General features: G+C 39.5%; 2 protein-coding genes across 2 annotated transcripts; both read right to left on the bottom strand.

Moving 5' to 3' along the window:
- Positions 1–12,555: 12,555 nt before the first annotated feature.
- On the bottom strand, positions 12,556–14,716 carry LOC123320627. The gene is made up of 4 exons (XM_044907994.1): positions 14,431–14,716; positions 13,829–14,328; positions 13,532–13,732; positions 12,556–12,651 (listed from the first exon to the last, which is right to left on the bottom strand). The coding sequence occupies exons 1-4, from the start codon at positions 14,714–14,716 to the stop codon at positions 12,556–12,558; spliced, it is 1,083 nt and encodes a 360-aa protein (XP_044763929.1).
- A 6,430-nt stretch (positions 14,717–21,146) lies between these two features.
- On the bottom strand, positions 21,147–22,133 carry LOC123320628 (cyclin-dependent kinase 5 homolog). The gene is made up of 2 exons (XM_044907995.1): positions 22,004–22,133; positions 21,147–21,415 (listed from the first exon to the last, which is right to left on the bottom strand). The coding sequence occupies exons 1-2, from the start codon at positions 22,131–22,133 to the stop codon at positions 21,147–21,149; spliced, it is 399 nt and encodes a 132-aa protein (XP_044763930.1).
- Between the last annotated feature and the right edge of the window lie 302 nt (positions 22,134–22,435).

Raw genomic sequence — 22,435 nt, forward strand, 5'->3', positions numbered from 1 at the left:
TGTTAGGGGTAGTGCACCCCTAAATTTTTTTTTGTATTTTTTAGACAAAATTTTCAATTTCTATTTTTTTATGATACAACATACAAAAATACATACAATCCTCAATTTTCACCCTTCTACGATCAACCCTTATTTTTTAATAGCCATTTTAGTAATTTAATCATTAGGAAATTATTTATATGGCAAAACAACGTTTGCCGGGTCAGCTATCTATGAGAATCGTCCAACATCTATTTTTCATCCCCCTAAATGTTAGGGGTAGTCCACCCCTAAATTTTTTTTTATTTTTCAGACAAAATTTTTAATTTCTATTTTTTTATGATACAATATGGAAATTATTTATATGGCAAAACAACGTTTGCCGGGTCAGCTAGTTTGAAAATAAAATTACTTGACAGTGAAAACTGAAAGATTCTTCTAAAATGAGAGAATAGGTTTGAAAACCCATTTTCTCATTACAACTTTACTTATTTTCACATGTATGATGTTATAAAATAATTGACATAAATTTTCTGAGGTGGCACAGTAATCACTGTGGAAATTTATGTCAAACCAAATTTACACTTATAAAGGAAGTTTTTGACGGTATGCAGATAAGAATTGAATTCTGAAAAAAGTACCTCCCAGAGCAGAACTCGAACCTACGACCCCCTGATTGCCGAGTTTTGCTCTGGGAGGTACTTTTTTTAGATTTCAATTCTTGTCTGCATGCCGTCAAAAACTTCCTTTGTATTTGATTTTCAGACACTAAAAAAGATCATCAAAATTTACACTGGTCGCTAGATGATCCTGTTTCTTCTATACATAACAGACCAAACTCATTAACTCTTCAATATTTTCACTCTTCTTTCTGTGTTCAGCTTAAGGAGTATCAGAACATCATTATCTTGAAAGTATTCGCACTTACTCGGAATATGCGAATAGAAAATACCGTACTTTGGAATAATTTATTTCCATCAAAAAGGCCCGAGCAGCTGATATTTTTACAGTGACATTATACAATGATAGTTCAAAAACTACTGCGAGAAAACTTTCAGAATCAGGAAAAGAATGTGAATTCTAAGAAAGACAGCGTTAACCGACCAATCGACCAGTGCATGATTCAAGCGACAAATTTTCAACTATTCAACTAGATCGATGGACTCTTTTCCCATAATTCCAAACCTTCGCGACGGAAAGATGATACTGCTTCAAAATGAAATAAAAAATAAAAATTGAGCTTCGTTATCAACTCGTCCAGTTAGAATTAGGAACTCAAATATCAGTTTAATGGGGAGACTCTCAGAGGCCTAAACCAGGCGATTTTCAATAAAATTATAGTTTGACTTATTCTCTTAAAAGACTCCCCATTAAACTCCATATTTGAATACAGTGAATCAGTGAAAATCGTCTAAAAAGAGAAATTGTGTTGCCCTTGAAACCTGAGAACCTTGTAAGAGTAAATGAAATTGCTGAACATGTTGATATAAATGCTGTTTGGAATATTTTGAAGAGCTACAGTTACCATTGCTCACAAGTAAAAACGAATCCTGAATTTTTTCCGGAGACAACGTAAGACTGATGAAACTTCCTGAAACGACGATGTAAGGCTAGGAACAAAATATGTAGTTTTTTCTGAAAAATGCCTTACTAATGAATCATCGTTTTCCCTCGATAGATAACGCAATCCATCAGCAGTCTCATATTGGTCTCGGAAAAACAATTCTAAGTATCCCTGTGTTCACTCGATATACACAATAGATCAATATATCGACAGGGATTTATAGAAATCGATGAGCGCTGACAAATATCTGAGGCTCTTGCAAAATCAAATTATTCCGATAGTTTGGCAATTTCTAATTGATTGTGATGACTTTAGGTTTCAACAGGATGGTTGACCAAGCCATCATGTGAGTGAAGTGGCACAATTTCTCTCAAAAAAAGATCAGCTGATTCATCTTCCATTAGTTTTTTGGATATTAAATGCGAATGGACACGAAGACGACCAAGCTACAAATGAATTGAGTGTGAAGATGATCCAAATGTATGCCAATATTATACCCAATCTACTCAAAGATGAAAGATTGGCTATTTTCAGGCAGAGGTTGCACTATTTGAACACTGGTCAAGGCGATAAGTTGTTTCTATTTTTTTTATATTTATAGAAATTAATTTATTTTCGACCCAGTTATGGCGAAAAAGATAAAAAGTAATTATTATCAGATCGGAAATTATTGGCTTCAATGTTTTTCTGTAAGCTTTATGTTTCTTCTTAATGGATATTCATTAATGTTCATTCTGGTTAATTGGATAAAAGTATATTGGTTAGGCCAAAAATAACCTTCATGAACATGCCCACAATTTTTAACTTATGGTGAATTTCAACATAGAGCATACAGAATAACTATTTATGCCGCTAATAAATTCCGCACGTGCAATGGAAGGAGCAATGTCCTAGATTTTCTTCACTAGTAAGTGCGCTGTCCGCACCACAACCTTCAAATTGGGGCAAGTTGGTCTAGTCGAATACTAATATAATTGCATCATTATATAGTATACCCACGTATTGCACTGATCGATAGGTCGATTAGTGCTCCCTTTCCAAGGCATTGTATATCGTATTATTCCAAGATTATTTTCCATACCTGTATGTATAGGGAAATGGTTATGTGACCACAATCTAGTAATTAATTTGAAACGAATGTTTGTTTGTATTTCCACAGTGACAAATCGAAGTTGTTTGCACAACCTTTTATTTAACCGTTTGTCTGCATACTGCAGGATATATCTCTCATTCCATGAGAGCACAACTATTTTCATGTATGTGAATAATTTTCGCAAACAGCCTCGCATTTCCACAAGGGCTGTGTGCCGAGGGTTTTTTTCCATTTGAGATCGGTTGGGATCAAACCTTTAGCTTGAACGGCTTCTCTGAATATTACGTAAGTCACTTGATTTCGTTTGAATGATTTGGCACCAGGTACATCTAACCGTAATTAAATTTCTCGAAATATTTTCGACTTATTGTATACATTTTAGGTATTACCCTCGGTCACTCACATTTTTCACCAACCGTTGTGATCGAAGAAATAATGAAGTGTTGTGTAACCTTTGGCTATTGACGTGCGTTGAGTAGTACACAATTAAAGACCTGGGGTCAACATGACCGGACTAACCAAATCGTTCTAAGGGTGACGTTGACATTGGAATAACACAGTACCAAACATAAGTGTGTCTTTTTCACTGCCTCAAACTGAAATTCACTTTCAAAAATTTTTGAAAATATGGTCTGTTGAACGATATTTTTCAAATTCGCTCATTACATAAGGCGCTCTTGTGTTTTTTAGGTAGTTTGTTATGGAAAAAATAGTGCAGAACAGTCAAGATCAATATTAAGACTAACGCAAAAAAAACATTTACAAAATGAAAATCAATTTTAATTAGAAACTGCAGTAACGTAACATTGTGAAAATTTCACCTAATATTTCAATTATTTGACACATTCTTTGCAAATATTAGCCCTACAATTATCGCACATCGGAATATTACAGTTATTACAGGAGTTTTTCGTTTTTTTATTATTTTTTCTTGAACAGAATCCACGTTTTCTTATTTGATTAACATTGGGCTCTGCATCCTTATAAATGGTTTTTGAACTATCCTACTTATATCATCAGTCTCATAAGTATATGTATATTTCAGCATAATGTTACAAAGAAATACTGATTTTAATTCATACAATTAAGATTGCAGAATTCGTCATACAAACAACAAACAAAATAAGATAGGACACACTGAATAAAAGTATATTCAGGTGTCTTTCAACTAGCTGCTTTGCAAGTTCAGTAAGAAATTGTGCCCTAGTTAGCTGACTTGACTTGCATTTCGATAGATTCGCCTAATAGGTAAATTCGCCTCATAAGTAGATTCTTTTTATAGGTGGATTCGCCCTCTAGGTAGCTTCATTACTATAAGACAGATTCGCGTAATAGATAGATTTAACTTATAGATAGATCAACCTTATAGGTAGATCCGCCTCATAAGTAGTTTTTTTTTATAGGTAGTTTCGTCCTACAGGTAGTTTCGTGTTATACGTAGATTTAAATACTCAATATATTCTAGACCCAAATGGTATATTTTATTCACATATCATTAATTTTGCGATAGAAATACTGTATATATTCTTTCCGGTAATGTGAATTCGAAATGCTCCTTTCACTTGTTTTATTTACTTGAGATAAAACTGTACAATTTATATTACATTCGTTTTACACAAAAAAATGTCAGAACTTTCGGTTTTTCAAAGAGTACATAAATTAACGTAAAAAAAAACAAAAAAAAAATTCGAACAGACTTGTAACTTCTTAGTGCTAGTTGCGACTGTGTGCCCTCCTGTGACTAAAGAGACCCAACCGTGACCTGCAGATCCTTCCACACTCAGGGCATGGATAGTCTCCAACCAGATCTGGCCGCCGCTGTATCCTTCTCGATTCTCCACTATAACTGTGGACCAAAGACCTCCACTGTGATCTGTCTAACGCTAGTTGTTCCCAGTTATGATTAGCATTAACTGATTTTAGGGATTGATGTAGTGTATCCTTATACCGCTTATACTGGCCTCCTGGTTTCCGGGCTCCCTCAGTGAGTTCGCCGTATAGAGCTATTTTGGGGAGTCTTGTGTCTTGCATCCTCAGAATGTGGCCGCTCCATCTGAGTCGGGCCCTCGTTACTTGAGTCTCAATTGTTGTACAACTCGCGCGCTGCAAGACTTCTGCATTCGAAACTTTGTGGAACCATCTGATGTGCATTATCTGTCTTAGATGACGTTGCTGCGTCTGTTCAAGCTGTTTAATATGTCGCCTGTAGGGAGTCCAGCTTTCGCTTCCGTAAAGAAGCGTTGGGAGGACCACTGCTCTGTAAACAGCTGTCTTGGTCTTCAGATTGAGGTCGTGATTTTGGAACACTCTGTCCTTCAGCTTCCAGAATGCCCGTGATGCCGAATTGATACGGTTGTGTATTTCCGTGTCAAGGTTAGCCCTAGTATTTATGAAGCTTCCCAAGTATTTGAACTGCTCAACCTGTTCTAGAGTTTCATTGTCCAGGCTGATATCTGTTTGAAGGCTTTCTGGCGGACTTACCAGGATTTTGGTCTTGTCAATATTGAGTCTAAGGCCTAAAGCTTCGTATATATGTTTATAGGTGTCCATCATTATCTGTAGATCCTCTGAGCTGCTAGCGATGAGTGAACAGTCGTCTGCATATTGAAGTTCCGTGATAAACTTGGTACGGGTTTTTGCTCTGAGGCGCTTCAGGTTAAACAGGCCTCCATCAAATCTTAATCTTATCCCAACACCTCTTACGGGCATGCTCATGTCAGCAATTATCGATACAGCTATGGCGAAAATATTGAACAGTAAAGGCGCTAATACGCAGCCTTGTTTTATTCCAGAGTTGGTTGAGAAATGGTCGGTTGTAGAGCCATTATGCTGTATTCTAGCGGTGTTGTTGGTATGAAGGGATTTACTGACGGGGTACGCGGGAAAGTAATTTACGTTCTCGTATATGTATCGTATCAGTTCGTCCCGTTTGTAGTGTTTGTTAGCAGTAGCTGAAGTCATCAAGAGGGCAAACTTGTTATGGGTTGGCGTCTCTATGGCTGCAACTACTTGTCTGGGGTCTAGCGTCCCGAGGATTCGCCATCGGCGTCCGTATTCCCGTCTGCGTCTTCCGTAAAGGTGTCGTACGTGCGTCGATCCAAAGTCTTTGGTGTGCAGTCGCGTCCATGAAGTCAGGTTCGGTCCGTATTTTCTGAAGGACAAGTGGGCTATTGCCTTCATCAGCACAATGTGCGGTCTCGTTATTACGTCGTACCTGTCCGCAGCCGTCAAGTACGTCCGTATGTGTTGGCGGAACCATGGTACGGGTATGTTTGTGTGGTAGAGTTGCATGGTTTGGAAAGTGAAGGTTCTTGTAAGTACGTGGTCTGGGTCGTAGTCCATCACTGCGTATCTCAGTAAGCCTCGTTGCTGTTCACCTTCCATGTTGTCGTTGTAATAAATAGGAATATTGACGAGATATATATGCTTATAGAATATTGGGCAAGGAAATTCTTTCTCGGGCTCTCAACGTCTAAGATAATTGAAAATAAAGGTTTTGATGAAGAGCGTATGAATGATAATTTTCCACTCGGAGGATAAGTGTCGAAGAAGTAGAGTTTCATGTCGGACATGAGGCCGATTTCAAGTTAAAAGGAAAACGGTTTAGTTTAGATAATAACTCGCCCATAAGAGCTTATATATCAATTCAATATTCGAAGATAATTGATTCGGCGTTGTAAGAATTAGCAGGCTCTTGAGTTTCAACCGGCTAATTCAATTAGTTCAGAAAAATGCAAGGTTAGCGCGTCGTAGAATAATTGCGGAAACACCCACGAGAGGTGGAGAAGGAATTTGGGTTTTCGATCTAAGAAGGGGAATGATAAAAAGGAACCAAAAAAAGAAAGGGAGTTAGTGGGAAGTTGGTCGAAGAAAATATACGTCGGGAAGACGGAAGTAGAATCCGGGATTCTAATAGAGTAGATTTGGAAGTCCGAGAGTAGATTCGGCAGTTCGAGAAATTTAGAAGTATTTTTCGGAGTTAGGTCTCAAAAAGGGAGACGGGTACAAGCTATTCGGGGAATAGTGTAAGAGATTTAGTACCGTGGTTAAAGTCAGTCAGGGCGTAATAATTGCTTTTATTTGTGATATAGATCGGATATAGGATTTTGGGAATTTCGTATAGAGTCGAAACGAAGAGCGTTAATCGTTGACGACGGAAAAGTGCGGGAAGTGCGGTTGAGGGTAAAGAATTCGCCGTTCTGTGCGAGGAAAGTCTGGTGATCGAAAAGTTCACCAGCAGCCCCAGGCGAACGACGGTCGCTGGTCGCAGAAAAAGGTAGAAGGTTCCAATTTTTGTTTGTCCAGAGTCCTGAAAGCTCCTCTAAAATTCATTTGAGTTTTGATAATATTTTTGTTGTTGTTGTGCAATTGAAAAGAGAATTTAATTCAAGATTTTGTTGGCGAAATTTTAATGATTATTGCTTTGCGCACTTTGTATGTGCGAAAGAAATTGAGATTTTATTTTGGTCGTTATCGACCAAATACGTGCTTGTATCCAAATACCGCTCTTCCATTGATTCCAGATAAGGGGTGTTTTATTTCATCGTCGTCGTCGTCGATGAGGCTACTGGAACACACCAGTGATTTAAGTCTGTTGTAGTCTAGTAGTCTTGTCGTCCCGTCGTTGGAGTATTTCAGTTTTAGCTCGGCGTCGTACATTCGACGGGCGGCATCGCGGGTGGGATCCTCCTTCCAGGACTGTCTCGCATGTATCACCTCTCGGAGATAGGCGACGGCCGTTGAATTGACGTGTTGTTTCCAGTCACCATCGAAGGTAGCCAAACAACAGAGGCCTTCGGCTTGTTGCTCGCGCCGCTGTACGGTGAAGGTGTCCCGAATTAGAGAAAGGTACGGAGACGTTTGCTCCAAAGCTGACTTAGCCTCTTCGAAGCCGACGAAATAAGCTACGGACTCAATTCGAAATTGCAGATTGTTCTTGATGTGCTCTAATCTGTGGCGGTGGGAAAATTCGAAATTGTTCATAAACTCCGTCTTTCTCATTACGTAGAGCACGTTCTGCCGATGGCATTCTGCGAGGCCCACAACGATCTGGCGGACTACCCGGAAGAAGGACGAGGGGCTCCTCCTCGGACCCTTGCGAGCGAGGAAGGTCCCCAAATCCTCCTCACACAACGGCAAGACTAGGTACAGGCGCGGAGGCTCCACCAACGTCTCGATGAGCGGTACAATGTTACGGTGTCAAAGAGGCCCATGACTTCTACTTCCCTGGCGGCTACCGGATCCAGGTGGACGCACTGTGCATCATGGTCAGAAAAATCTATTCTCAAAATTGGGTGCAGAACTTCCCAGTGCCAGATGTCTCACAAATATGTTATCTAAACAATTATTACCTCTGGTCGGTTCATATATTGTTTGCTCAAATCCATAAGATTTAAAAACCTCTAACAGTAGCTCGGTATTCCTATCCAGTACGTCATTCTCACACATACCAAAACACACATTAAAATAACCTGCAATAGCAAGATCATCATGGACGTTAATCATATTCAGAGCATTTTCAACTATACTCAGAAAGTACCTGAAATCACCATCTGGTGAGCGATAGATTGACAACAGCATAGAGAAAGAAGGAAAAGAGTGCCGACTCAATGGTAAATAAATTAAGCGTGATTGAAGCGCCCTCATCGGCAGTAGATGTAACTATCTTGTTACGAAAATTGACAGCAGGTGGCGCATTGCTCGTTTTGAATTCCCATTTTGGCGCCTCAAATCATACTTCGAAACAATTTGAATTGAAACCTTCACTGAAAATTGATAATAAACTGTTTATTATCAATCTTCAGTGAGGTTTCTTCTTATAATCCTTGTTTTCAGAACTGATACTCAACAAATATTAAAAATACTTTTTATTACACATTATAATACATTTCTTTCAAACAAAAGGTAATGAAATAATTTTGTAATGTCAGATCAAATATTCTATTGTATTACAAAATTATTGAAGAAAAGAGCATCCAGTTTTAAGACTATATTTAATGAGTTGGATTCTTCCATTCATTGGCAGAACTCCAGCAAAAGCCATCTGATTAACATAACCTGAAATAGAGTGAAAAATCGGAATCAATACTGGATATATTTTCATTGAGAGAAATATATAATATGTGAGGTCAGAACAACAGAACAATTTCAAGTGAAAATATTGCTCTTTCTGTTTCACACCAAAATTTGCTGTAAGCATAAAAATGTATGCGGACCTAAAAAAAAATTCATATAGTAAAAAATTAAAATATTTTCTGAATAAAATAAAAATGTTCTAAAGACAAATAAATAAATAAAAATACATTCAACAAAAATATTCTATACTAACTAAAAATTTCATTTCTATCACAGAACGTTTGTAAATGAATATATATTCAACAATAAATAAAAAAAACTCTGGTAAAACTGCAACTACTGAAAATAAATAAAGCTTCTATCACAGATAACATTTGTAAATAAATATATATTCAACAATAAATTAAAAAAAAACTCTATATATCTATATATGAAGAAATTTCTTCGGAACTGATCTTACAGTTACATATTTTTTCCGCAAATTTTTCTTGACATCATTGAAATATTTATTACAAATAAGGTCTAAAATTATTTTGTTCAACATGTTTTGAACATTTTTATAATGTTCAGAACATGTGAAAAATGCAAATGATACATTTTCTGTCACGAAGCGAAGAATTTCCTCATATATATTTAACGAGTGACCATGGCTTTCTAATATTGCTAAAATTACATCATGCATATGAGCAACGTATATACACAATTGCTCAGAAACATAATGTAAACACCTCTTGTCATCACCGTATTCCTTAAACATTGTAAATGTATGAAATTCTAAAACTTGACTACTTAAAAGACATTCTTTGCATTGATGACACAATAAACCAAAAATTTTTTTAATAAAATACCCACTTACATAAACAAGAGCTTGGTCATCAATTTCAGCAATATTGTTGGGAGGCTTTATAATATGAAATTTTGAAAGGTCAACTGAATTGGTGGGATAATTTTGATTTTTGTCAAATTTAAAATCCAAAAAATTTTTCAAATCTTCAAGAATGTCTATGCCATCGTCTTCACAATTTTTTCCACGGCTCCTAGGTGTAACAAGGCGATTCAAAATGCAGGTCTTAAGTGCTGATATGAATAGATATGGAGTGGGATTAGTATTCGCACGGCCATGTTGCCTGATCAGACTGAAGAGATTCTCAACAGGATCTTGGTTCAGCGTTCTTGTACGCAGGTATTTGAAACCAGCTTTACGACATTCATCCCACACCATAATTATACCTTCAATTGTGGTAATCCAACCTTCCTTACATCTGGGAGCCTTTGATTCTAATCCTGTAACAGGGTGGAAAAACTGCCATTTTTTGATCCTCTGTAAAATGGCATACCAAAATTGGACATGTCTACTCCTTCTACTAACACATCGCCTTAACTCCTTACCCCCAAATCGAGAGTTACACACAGAATTCAAAGAGTCAAAGAGTTGATCAATATCGCCTATGAATTCTGCTGTATGAACTGCCGAAGAAGGGAAATCAGGATTTGTTGACATCATTTCCAATGCTGCCGCAACTGTGCGGCTCATAGTTTTAGCAGCCACAGAGACTTTCATTTTCAAGTGCGAGTGTTGCAGAGTCAAATGTTCTGAATCAATTTTGTGCATAGTCCTAAATCTTCTAGTGCTGTTGTTAAAAAATCGAAGGTGTTATGATTTTTAATTAAAGAGTAGTGGACTGTATTAAAAGATAATTGAGTTGGAGATGGTATAAAAACATTTATTAAGTATCATTCACAACCATAAAATGAATATGTCACCTGCATGAAGCTAATACAGTAAAAAGCAACTAATATTAACCACATCTATAAACTCAGAGAGACAATATCCAATTAAAAACAAGAGATGGTCCAGAGCAGTTCAAATGAGAAGTCACTTGATGTCAGACTTAGACGTTGAGGAGTTCAATAAATTCAATATCAACACAACGGTTACACAGTGATAGGGCAATCAATTGAAAATTGATTGCGAGAGCCTCCTTTTTCTATCAGAAAACGCGAAGGTTAGAATAATGAATTTTAAAGAGAAGACGCGAGAGTACAGAGAAATAGGCCCGAGGTGAAACTACAATGTCTAAGTCTGATCATCAACGAGAAATCGATACATTAAATTTGAGTTGATCAATAATGTTAATGCAAGTATGAGCAGAACAAGAGTAGCACAGGTTAAATGAGAAGCACAGAATTAATGAATTTGAGAAGCACTAGAATATTAAAAATAATATGAAAAGGGCAATAAATTCTAATTAAATGAGAAGTTCGATAATAATTCATTAAATGAAAAGGACAATCATAATTAATATCAGAAGAACAAAGTATAATTCATATACATTGAGATGATCTTGAAGAGTGCAAAAATTTATCAATGAATTCAGCATTTACAGAGACGAACTGCTTACAAGTAAGCACGATTAGAACGTTCATCAGAAAAATAGAAGAAACAATTGATAAATTAAGAGAAGTCATGAGAGTACTGAGTTGAATAAATCTCTAATCGTAGATTTTGAGATGTGCTTAAGGCTGAGAAAACTAACATGCATGTTGAGTCCGATGAATGAATATAGAAGAGAAACAATGAGAGTACATATTATAAAGAGTAGACCATACCAATCGAGTAGACATGAGTGTTCGAGCAGACTTTCCAGGGTGGAGCCTAGGTCGAGGTGTATCGAGCAATGTCAGTGATCGTTTAACTAACGTTGAGGTGTTCATATCCTGTTCTGAGGAAAACAGCTACATCCAGGGTCCACCCTGGAGAGTATGAGGATTCATTCATTTGAAACTCAACACCATGAATTAGTCATATGTATAAGAGGTGATCATACGAGTTGTTATAAAAATGATAAAACTGATTCTAATAATAAAGAGTATTACGAGAAGACAAATGAATCAGATATCAATTTTATAGAGATGAACTTGAGAAGTTTCAATCCTGGTGCTACATACCCATTTTCATGTAAGATGATCTAGAGAAGTCTGAAAATCTATATAAATTATGAAATATGATAAAATATATAGTTTTGAGAAGACAATAGTTCGACTTGAGTTGAGAAGACATTTCAATTGAGCAGTGCTCGCAAGGATTCGGAATCTATTTCTAGATTCCGAATCTCTTGCACGTGGACTAATTTCAGTACAATGAAATTATCATGAAAATGGTGTAATGTATGATGTTGAGCAGTCTGAGAGCACTTTACCTTGTGAGAAGAACAATTTAGCACCAGGATTGTGCGAGAAGACTTAAAAATTGAGAACAACTAAAAGAGGTGAACTTAAATTGAGGTGTTACAAATCACCATGATAGCAGCGCGAAGTCAATTCTACGGAGCTAACAAACAGAATCTTTTTAAAAAATATGTAAATGTGTGGTTTTTCACTTCTGAAAAACACCGAAAAGTGGGGCCGCTGCGTCGTTCAACCAGCGCACCGCAGAATCGTGGTACCATACGTGGCCACCGGAGCTGGTCAGGAGCGTAGACTAGAGAGAGGTCGGAGGTGGGCTTCGCTCAATTTTTGACATTCCGCCCGCCATAACTAACAGCGTTAGTTATCGAGATGACTAGAGAGGTTGAAATTCCTTCTTGGTTGCTTCGTCTGAGGAGACTGGCAGAATTGCTAATTTCGAGATCGGTCTGGTTAGAGTGGACGTGGAGGTCTTGAGGGGACCCTGGGTGCATGGTCATTACTCGCCCTAATGGCCGCTTACAAAGAGGTATTCGCTCGTCGGTGATGAAAAAGTGACGAGATGGTCTGACACGTTGTTCTGGTAATTGTCCCATGAGTTGTTGAGCTCTTATACCTCGTTGAATTGCACATATAACACACTTCAGGATGTGGGATTTCACTGGGGCTCTTCTTCCAATGATCCAATATTGTTGTCAGTTGGTGGACAGTGTGAGTTGTGTACCTCCGTGGAGTGTTCGTTTGTGAGCAGAATCTATAATCAAAGAAGTCAATTGAGAAGCTCGAGGAATTATTGCAGGATGCTTGCTATCTGGGTCTAATAGAGCGATGGTGATTCGTCCGCCTACACGAATGACACCTTCATGGTCGATGAACGCCGTGAGTCTACTGAACACATGTGAGGATGACAGAGCAGTACCATTTTGAAGAGCCTTGAGTTCTTGAGGAAAATACACTTGTTGAGTAGCCTTGATCCAATAGATCCTTGATTTTTCCAAGTCAGTTGAGGTGAGCGGAGTTGTGAAGTTCAGAGTTGAGGAGTGTCTGAGTCGGGCGAGGACTCTTAAACAGAGAGAGGTGATTCTTAACAGTTTATTGAGAGAAGAATACCTGTATATACGATCCCACGAGTAGTCTTGAGTTACGGCCGTGAGGAGGTTCTTGGTGGGTCTTGCTTCAGATTCGGGGTCAATTGTCTTTGCCGGCTGACGATTGGGCCAGGAATCTGGTGACTTGGAAATCCATGGTGGTCCCGTCCACCATAGAGTGCTGTTCAGTAGTTGAGATGACGAGAAGCCACGAGAAGCGTTGTCCGCTGGATTTTCCTTGCCGGAAACGTATCTCCATTGCGCAGTTGGAGTTAGGTCTTGGATGAGCTCTACCCTGTTTCCAACAAAGTCCTTCCAGCGAGCTGGGTGAGATGTGATCCACGTGAGAGAGACTGTTGAGTCCGTCCACAAAGTCGTTGAGTGTATCTGTGTATCTAAAACACGATGAGCATAATTAGTTAACCTGGCCAGGATGAGAGATGCTGTGAGTTCGAGTCGCGGGATTGTGAGGCGTTTCAAAGGCGTTACTTTTGTTTTCGAGCAGAGCAATGTGACTTTGGATCCTGTGGACGGTGAGCGGACTACGAGATAGAGGACTGCTGCCATGGCAAGTTGAGAAGCATCAGAGAAACCGTGAAGTTCTATGGTAGCATTTTCTTGGGTGCCTACCCAGCGAGGTGCTCGTACATTGATCAATGATTTGAGATCTTCTCTGATGTTACACCATCTTTCTGTGACTTGAGGTGACAGTGGTTCGTCCCATGACAGTTTCTGGAGCCAAAGTTCCTGCAACAACATTTTGGCCCTGATCGTGACAGGGGATACTAAACCAAGTGGATCAAAGAGTTGAGCGATATGAGATAACATAGTACGTTTAGTTACCACAGACCCAGATGAGCTTGAGTTGATCTTGAATGAGAAGTAATCCTCTTGAGGATACCAGAGTAGGCCTAGAAGTATCGTTGAAGTAGGACAGTCGTCAAATGAGATCGGCGATGGTATCATTTCTTCCTCGGTTACCATCTTGAGCGTACTAGGAGAGTTCGATTGCCACTTTGCTAAGGGGAGGCCGCCCGCCATGCAGAGATTTTTCAGGTCGATAGCGATTTCTGAGAGTTCTTCTTTCGTGTCTGCACCACCATAGATATCATCAACATAACGACCTTTGGTGAGTGGTGGAATGGCGAGTGGATACTTGTGACCTTCATCTTCGATGAGCTGGAGGAGGACTCGAATGGCCAAGAAAGGAGCAGCCTTGGTTCCATAGGTGACGGTGGTGAGGTGGTACGTCGCTATCTCATCTTCTGAGTTTCGCCAGAGAATGCATTGGAGATCCCAATTGTATGGATGCACCATGATCTGTCTATACATCTTCGTGATGTCTGTGGAAAACACAAATTTAAAACGACGTACCCAGAACAATACATCAATAACATCTAACTGAAGTTTCGCTCCTGTGTGCATGATGTCGTTCAGTGAGAGGCCTGTTGAGGTGGGACTGGAACCATTGAAAACTACTCGCATTTTGGTGGAGGAGCTGTCTGGTTTGAGAATTCCATGATGCGGCAAATAGTATCTGGGATGCGAGATGTCTGAGGGAGCCTTCTTCATGTGCTCGAGTTGTTCATATTCAGTGAGGAAGTCCTTGTAGAGCTGGCAATATTCTTGGTTTCCCTCGAACTTGCGCAATTGTCCTTGGAGGCATCGGAAGGCACGTTGTCTGGAAGATCCCAAAAGATTAGATGATGATTTTAATGGGAGTCTTACCATGTATCGTCCAGAAGGAAGTCGAGAGTGAGTGGTCTTGAAGTGGTCTTCACATTCCTGCTCGTCAGCAGTGAGGTGACTTACGGAGGTGGACTTGACTTCTTCTTGTTCCCAGAACTTTTCGAGAAGGCTTTGAAGGTCAGATTCTTGAGTGGCATGGTATTGAGGAGACACACTTGAGCAGACTTCTTGATGAGGGCATATTGGACCTAGGACCAACCATCCAAAGATCGAGAGCTGAGCTGTTGGAGTTGACCCATCTGGCCCTTGTCGGAGTTGAGGAAAAATGATGGAACCATAGACATCAGCACCCAATATGATGTCGATTGGCCTTGAGGTGTAGAACTCTGGATCGGCGAGCTTCAAATTGTCGAGGTGAGGCAAACGTGGTCGTGTGCAACAATTGAAAGATGGTAGATTAGTAAATGGAGATGACAAGATATGAGCATTTATATTCACGGTTTTGTGATTGTGAAGAGATTTCAGTGTGATCAGTACTGATCCTCTTGATCTTGAGGCGGCTCCACCAATTCCAACGATGGTGACTTTGGATTGGCTTCGAGGAAGGCTGAGCTGTCTTGAGAAGTCTTCAGAGATGAACGAGAGTTCCGATCCAGATTCGTCGAGGAGTCTTGCGTTGTACGAGATGACTGGTGTGATGAGCGGTCGATAATGAGATAAGCTGTCTTGGAGGGGTTTTGATGACTGCCTGAGCACTTTAGGCCCTTTTCGAGGTGACTGGCTTGGCTTCGCTGGTGATTTGAGTTGGCTTGGATGAGAAGGCTTTAGGTGACTTTGGTTAGACGGTTCGGCTGAGGGGGTCGTGTGGCCGTTTTGGCCATTAAATGAGAAGGCTATTTTTGTGCAGATCTCAGAGGAGACTTTGACACAAGCGACATTAGAGGCGGCATCGTGAGAATACGAGGATTTCGGTCTAGAGCTGGGTCTCATAATAGAAACGAGGACTTGTTTGAGACGAACATTGAGGGGTCGAAAAGATCTCATCGCAAAGAGCAGCCAAGAGGAGATGTTTGTTCTCGTATTGAGAAATGAGACTTCCCCAAGCTATGGGAAGTGAGGTGTGCCAGTGAGAGCCAAGCGACAGATCTACTTCAGAGGAGTCGACTGAAGAGAAGATCTGAGGTAATGGAGGCGTTCAGCATTAGAAATTGAGGAGTTGAATTACTTGAGTAGTCGCCAGAGAAGACTGGTAATGAAATGTCTGAGCAGACGAGGACGAAGCAACCGGTTGAGATGGCGTTTGAGGTGGCTCGAGAGACTCCTTGAGATGACGAAAGCTTGAGGAGATGAAGGCATGAGCAGGCTTATTACTCAAAGTATTAGTGGTCGAGGTGCACAATTCCATGAGAGGGCAGAGAGGAGAAATATGATTAGTGAACGATGATAAAATTCCAACTCAATTATCCGGCTCGAAGGACCAAATGTTAAAAAATCGAGGGTGTTATGATTTTTAATTAAAGAGTAGTGGACTGTATTAAAAGATAATTGAGTTGGAGATGGTATAGAAACATTTATTAAGTATCATTCACAACCATAAAATGAATATGTCACCTGCATGAAGCTAATACAGTAAAAAGCAACTAATATTAACCACATCTATAAACTCAGAGAGACAATATCCAATTAAAAACAAGAGATGGTCCAGAGCAGTTCAAATGAGAAGTCACTTGATGTCAGACTTAGACGTTGAGGAGTTCAATAAATTCAATATCAACACAACGGTTACACAGTGATAGGGCAATCAATTGAAAATTGATTGCGAGAGCCTCCTTTTTCTATCAGAAAACGCGAAGGTTAGAATAATGAATTTTAAAGAGAAGACGCGAGAGTACAGAGAAATAGGCCCGAGGTGAAACTACAATGTCTAAGTCTGATCATCAACGAGAAATCGATACATTAAATTTGAGTTGATCAATAATGTTAATGCAAGTATGAGCAGAACAAGAGTAGCACAGGTTAAATGAGAAGCACAGAATTAATGAATTTGAGAAGCACTAGAATATTAAAAATAATATGAAAAGGGCAATAAATTCTAATTAAATGAGAAGTTCGATAATAATTCATTAAATGAAAAGGACAATCATAATTAATATGAGAAGAACAAAGTATAATTCATATACATTGAGATGATCTTGAAGAGTGCAAAAATTTATCAATGAATTCAGCATTTACAGAGACGAACTGCTTACAAGTAAGCACGATTAGAACGTTCATCAGAAAAATAGAAGAAACAATTGATAAATTAAGAGAAGTCATGAGAGTACTGAGTTGAATAAATCTCTAATCGTAGATTTTGAGATGTGCTTAAGGCTGAGAAAACTAACATGCATGTTGAGTCCGATGAATGAATATAGAAGAGAAACAATGAGAGTACATATTATAAAGAGTAGACCATACCAATCGAGTAGACATGAGTGTTCGAGCAGACTTTCCAGGGTGGAGCCTAGGTCGAGGTGTATCGAGCAATGTCAGTGATCGTTTAACTAACGTTGAGGTGTTCATATCCTGTTCTGAGGAAAACAGCTACATCCAGGGTCCACCCTGGAGAGTATGAGGATTCATTCATCTGAAACTCAACACCATGAATTAGTCATATGTATAAGAGGTGATCATACGAGTTGTTATAAAAATGATAAAACTGATTCTAATAATAAAGAGTATTACGAGAAGACAAATGAATCAGATATCAATTTTATAGAGATGAACTTGAGAAGTTTCAATTCTGGTGCTACATACCCATTTTCATGTGAGATGATCTAGAGAAGTCTGAAAATCTATATAAATTATGAAATATGATAAAATATATAGTTTTGAGAAGACAATAGTTCGATTTGAGTTGAGAAGACATTTCAATTGAGCAGTGCTCGCAAGGATTCGGAATCTATTTCTAGATTCCGAATCTCTTGCACGTGGACTAATTTCAGTACAATGAAATTATCATGAAAATGGTGTAATGTATGATGTTGAGCAGTCTGAGAGCACTTTACCTTATGAGAAGAACAATTTAGCACCAGGATTGTGCGAGAAGACTTAAAAATTGAGAACAACTAAAAGAGGTGAACTTAAATTGAGGTGTTACAAATCACCATGATAGCAGCGCGAAGTCAATTCTACGGAGCTAACAAACAGAATCTTTTTAAAAAATATGTAAATGTGTGGTTTTTCACTTCTGAAAAACACCGAAAAGTGGGGCCGCTGCGTCGTTCAACCAGCGCACCGCAGAATCGTGGTACCATACGTGGCCACCGGAGCTGGTCAGGAGCGTAGACTAGAGAGAGGTCGGAGGGGGGCTTCGCTCAATTTTTAACAGCTGTCTACTTTATGACCTTGAATAATATGCTCCCATTTAGCAATTTTGTTGTCCTCAAATTTGATATTGTAAGACTTTAAGGCATTACGTGTGTTTTTCAATAAATGTGGAGGATCATGTAACACAACAACTTTTTGATCATTTACAATGAAGTAAGGTCCTGGTTGATGAGTATGGCATTCATCGATCAACTGTTTAATGGCAGCTGCGTTGGTAGTGCCTTGATCACAAACTGTACAAATCACCCGAACACCAATTTCCTGCAAAGCAACTATGACCTCTTTAATTAGAATTTTGAGATGAGTTGTCTTTATCTGATCTTTAGTAAAGTAGTAGGCTATTGGCTGTTTCCAAGACTTATGTAGTCCGGAAATCATAAAAACTAAAACATGATTAGCGACTTCTTTGAATCGTCCAAGATTTGACCCTAAATCTACATGTCCTACTACTTTACCCAAGGCATGGTCATAATGTAAGTCGTGAGATAAAGACATTTCATCAAACATTAAACAACAAAATTTATCAAGAGTTTTTAATTTGGAAAATTTGACTGCTAATTTATTAAAAATCTGTTTATTGATGCCAGTATCAAAAGAAAAGGAGCTTAAAACTGTATTTAACGTTGATTTACTTGGCAATCGCAAAAATCTGGACAAAAATCTGTATGAACGCGGACCTCGTTTATATAAAGCTAATGCAAAAACCTTGTCTTCGGGTGTCCAACACTCCCCATGTTTTTTTGAACCTGAATTTCTGAACTGAGAAGATATAAATTGAACCCCATTACTACTAATTGATTGTTTAAGTTGTAAGAAAAATTTAGAATAACTAATCTTCTCAGCTAATTTCAATTTATGTTTGGACTTTTCAATTGTTTTTCTCAATCTAGACAGCTGCTCTTTTTGACGTTTACTGATATCATACAAATATTTTTCTCTATGTGACAACTGATTCCTACGTTTTATATTGATTTTATTTAAAATGCCTGACCTATTTTTTGCAAAAGAGAAAACAGTCACTGTACTTGGTGAATTTAAACCTGTTGAACTAGTACTCGGCAAACTATTGTCATCTAAATTTGGAAAATCTATTCTGTGTGCACTAGATGATTTTGAACCTCCAACTTCAAAATCATTTTCAATAATTAAATCGTCCTGATATGAATGCATTGTAAAATTTGGAAAATCCGGTAGAGCTAAAGGTAGAAGTCTAGATTTGAATGTGGTCGAAAAATTTTTGATGCTGAAATGGTCCTCACATATCCTACTATTTTTATTAAAAATACAATTGGAATATAGTGACTTAATTGCATTATCCCATTCTGAAATTCTACTTGGAGGAGATCGAAAAAAGTGCTTGTTTGTTTTAGACCCCGTGAAATTTTTGTTAGCACAATTTGGGATGCAACACGAAAACTGAAATTTTAATGATGCCATACTGATCGATTATGACAAAAGGTGATAAGAACTAGGTGCTAAGAATTAATACTTACCTTTAACTATACTTACCTTTCACGTGAACCTAACAGATAAGAGCAGTAGATGATAGAGTAGTAGATGATGTCCTTCTAGACTCCACGATTGCACTACAAAATTCATATTCAAATTAAAATTTTACAAGGGAATGTGAGCTTTTACTCAAAGATGTTTGCCTTTTTAATCTGATAATAAATGAATAAAACTTTTTGATAAAATTGCTGCAGAAATTATGCGTTCACTGCAGAAAACAAACCCATGTATAATGCAAGAAAAGTGTTGAATTTATTGAAAAATTAGAAACCTATGACAACGACTTGACTTACCATTTCTCTAAATACAACTAAAAGCGGGTAAAAATTTAGGTTATGTTTTGCTTTTCGCTAAAAAACATATTTCATCCTTTTTTAATATATCGCTATTTCAAACGATTAGTTCCATCTACTGCCGGACGGGGAGCCACCAACAACATTTTAAAGGACCAATGAGAGTTGTTTGTCTTTCCTTCCTTTGTCTATGGACAACAGGGTTAATTTATGGAATCTTATAGCAGATATTTCACAATCTACTTCCAACGACAAACCCACAATATCGTCCAGAACCTTATAATCATGATGTTTGCACAAGATCATTGAACCTCCTCGTAATTTATTGGTTCTAGAGAAATTGGACGCAACATGCCAACCACTTGAAACGTATGAGTTAGCCACCTCCCTCGAGAGCCTAATTGTTATTGCAATGTGGCGTACTGATCTCTGATCGGTTAAAAATTGATGTAGCTGGATCTGTCCTCCTCTGAAATTATGCTCTCCAGGTTATGCCGGATGGTGGAGGGCTCGGCTATCACGCCGTGTTTGCAACGGTAGTACAAGTACGCGACATCGTAGTATTGAAATTTTTTTTCGGTACCGTACCACCGTTGCAAACCCTGCTCTCTTACGTTGGCGGCGTACTCTCTTTTATCCATGACGAAGCTATCCACTTAGCGCCATACTGCGGATGCGTCTTCGGCGAACAGTTTCACGCTTTGCGTGCCGTCGCAGGACTGCGGGATGCGTCTTCGGCGAACAGTTTCACGCTTTGCGTGCCGTCGCAGGACTGCGGGATGCCGTGCGTAACTGATTTGCTGTCATCCCGCAAGGTGTCCAGTCCGGCTCGCAAAACGGTACTGATAAAATACTCTTTTATTCCCACGGGAATAGATTTTTCCTCGTTCAGCGCCAGCACGAATGTGTTATAAATCCCGGACCCACCGAGGTGAAATTCTCAGTGGTACCTAAAACTTTAACGTTCCTTCAGCACACCGAGCATTTTCGAATTGTAGCACGGCTTCGTCGCTCTGTCGAACTTAATGCGCATCGTGTCCGCGATATTGAATGTCGTTAAGGATCTGAAACCGAGAACATCTCAATCGTTCCATCTCCGCCCGGTATCTTTCGCCCATGGATTAGGCCCAAGTCTCTTTCTCGGCACGGTCGGCCGGTCGCCACCTCTATGGCTACCAACCCCAACGCCCACAGGTCGACGGACGTGTCATGCGGTTTCAGTCTTCGTTGTTCCAGTGCCCAGAATACAATGGTTCCTGCTGGCTCGGTGAGCAGGTGTTGGGCGGTGGTCAGCTTCTCGGTCAACCCAAAATCCGTTGGCGGTGACACTCCGTCAAGGCTGCTGCCAGTTGCCTCATCACCCAGAAGAACCGGGACGGCTGGCTTCTCGGTCCCTCTCGCCGCAGAAATGCGTTGAGATCCTCATCGCAGAGAGGCATCACCATGAAAAGGTGATCCGTCTCAATGATAGCCTCGTGCAAAGGTAATATGTTCGGGTGTTCCAGGAGTCTGAGCATATCCACTTCATGGATGGCTTGCTGATCCAACAGTGTCCTTTTCACAGCCACGGCTGTTTCTCACGTAATGTTACGTTGGTAATTGTCCATTACTCAAGGTTGAATGCTTGTTAATTCAGGTTCGTTGATCTATTACACGCAGTATTATATTGCAGTCAGTCATCCAATATAATTTGTTATTTGTAGTGTTCTTATTTCAATCAAGGAGATCGGGAACATGACTGTATATATATTACACGTAGGATTATTAGTAGTACATAATAGGTTATGTCTCTATAATCCATTTCTGTGGTTGAAACTACAGAAATTATTGCAATTCTTGTGTGGCGACAAATCAAGTTGCGCCTTAATTTCGGAGACGAGGATTATAGACTTAACTGTTTTTCTGAGATTTATCGGGATAGTGGAAATTCTTGAATGGACTATATAAAAAATTGTTTGTTTTTGATAAAAAATTTACTTCATTTGGTTCCTCGGCTCTGTCCACAATGCTGCAACTTCGATTTGGGTTGCGTATTTGTTAATTTCCGACGATTTCAGTAGAGTGAGCAAACGGTTCCGTACCCCGAACGGTTTCCGTCCTCTCAATTCGGGCACCTCCTCCACAGCCGGGCGCCAGAAACTTCTGTTGGTTACGCTACTTTCGTTGGCGACGGCATCCTGGACGGTGGCGCAGTCCTGGTAGGAGGAATACTGCCATCTCTTCGGCTCCCGCAATTTTTCGGCGAGAGTCTGAGGGGTGTGCAAAAGATCAGGGGATGGTGGGCCCATGCATGAGGGTCTTGTAATGACCAACCATGGCAGGGGTGGTCGACTCGGCCGTCCAGTCGATGTACTCGGCTCCGCTAGGCCGTCGGCGTCGGTGCGGTGTCTTGTCCTCTTTGTTGATTGTCGTTGTCAGCGCTGTGGTCGTTGTCACCGTCATCGCCCACGTCTTCGTCGTCATCGTCAGCGTTATCCTGCTCGTCGTCGTCGTCCTCGTCGTCGGTCGTTGAGCAGTATTCGTCCGTTAACCTAACCCGGTACCACCCGCACATACCCCTTAGGGATTCACTGACGGGGTACGTGGGAAA

Source organism: Coccinella septempunctata, chromosome 9 (assembly GCF_907165205.1).
Source record: "Coccinella septempunctata chromosome 9, icCocSept1.1, whole genome shotgun sequence".
In the NCBI taxonomy this organism is placed as follows: domain Eukaryota; kingdom Metazoa; phylum Arthropoda; class Insecta; order Coleoptera; family Coccinellidae; genus Coccinella; species Coccinella septempunctata.

Excerpts from the sequence above, each read along its gene's own strand:
- LOC123320627 (XM_044907994.1), bottom strand. The coding sequence starts at position 14,716 with ATGGTAAGACTCCCATTAAAATCATCATCTAATCTTTTGGGATCTTCC. Across the intron at positions 14,329-14,430 it reads TTCCAGTCCCACCTCAACAG|ACATCACGAAGATGTATAGA; the intron begins GCCTCTCACTGA and ends TGTTTTCCACAG. Across the intron at positions 12,652-13,531 it reads TGGCAGCAGTCCTCTATCTC|ATTCTGCTCACAAACGAACA; the intron begins GTAGTCCGCTCA and ends CTTTGATTATAG.
- LOC123320628 (XM_044907995.1), bottom strand. The coding sequence starts at position 22,133 with ATGGGCCCACCATCCCCTGATCTTTTGCACACCCCTCAGACTCTCGCC. Across the intron at positions 21,416-22,003 it reads GGATGCCGTCGCCAACGAAA|CCGTGGCTGTGAAAAGGACA; the intron begins GTAGCGTAACCA and ends CGTGAGAAACAG.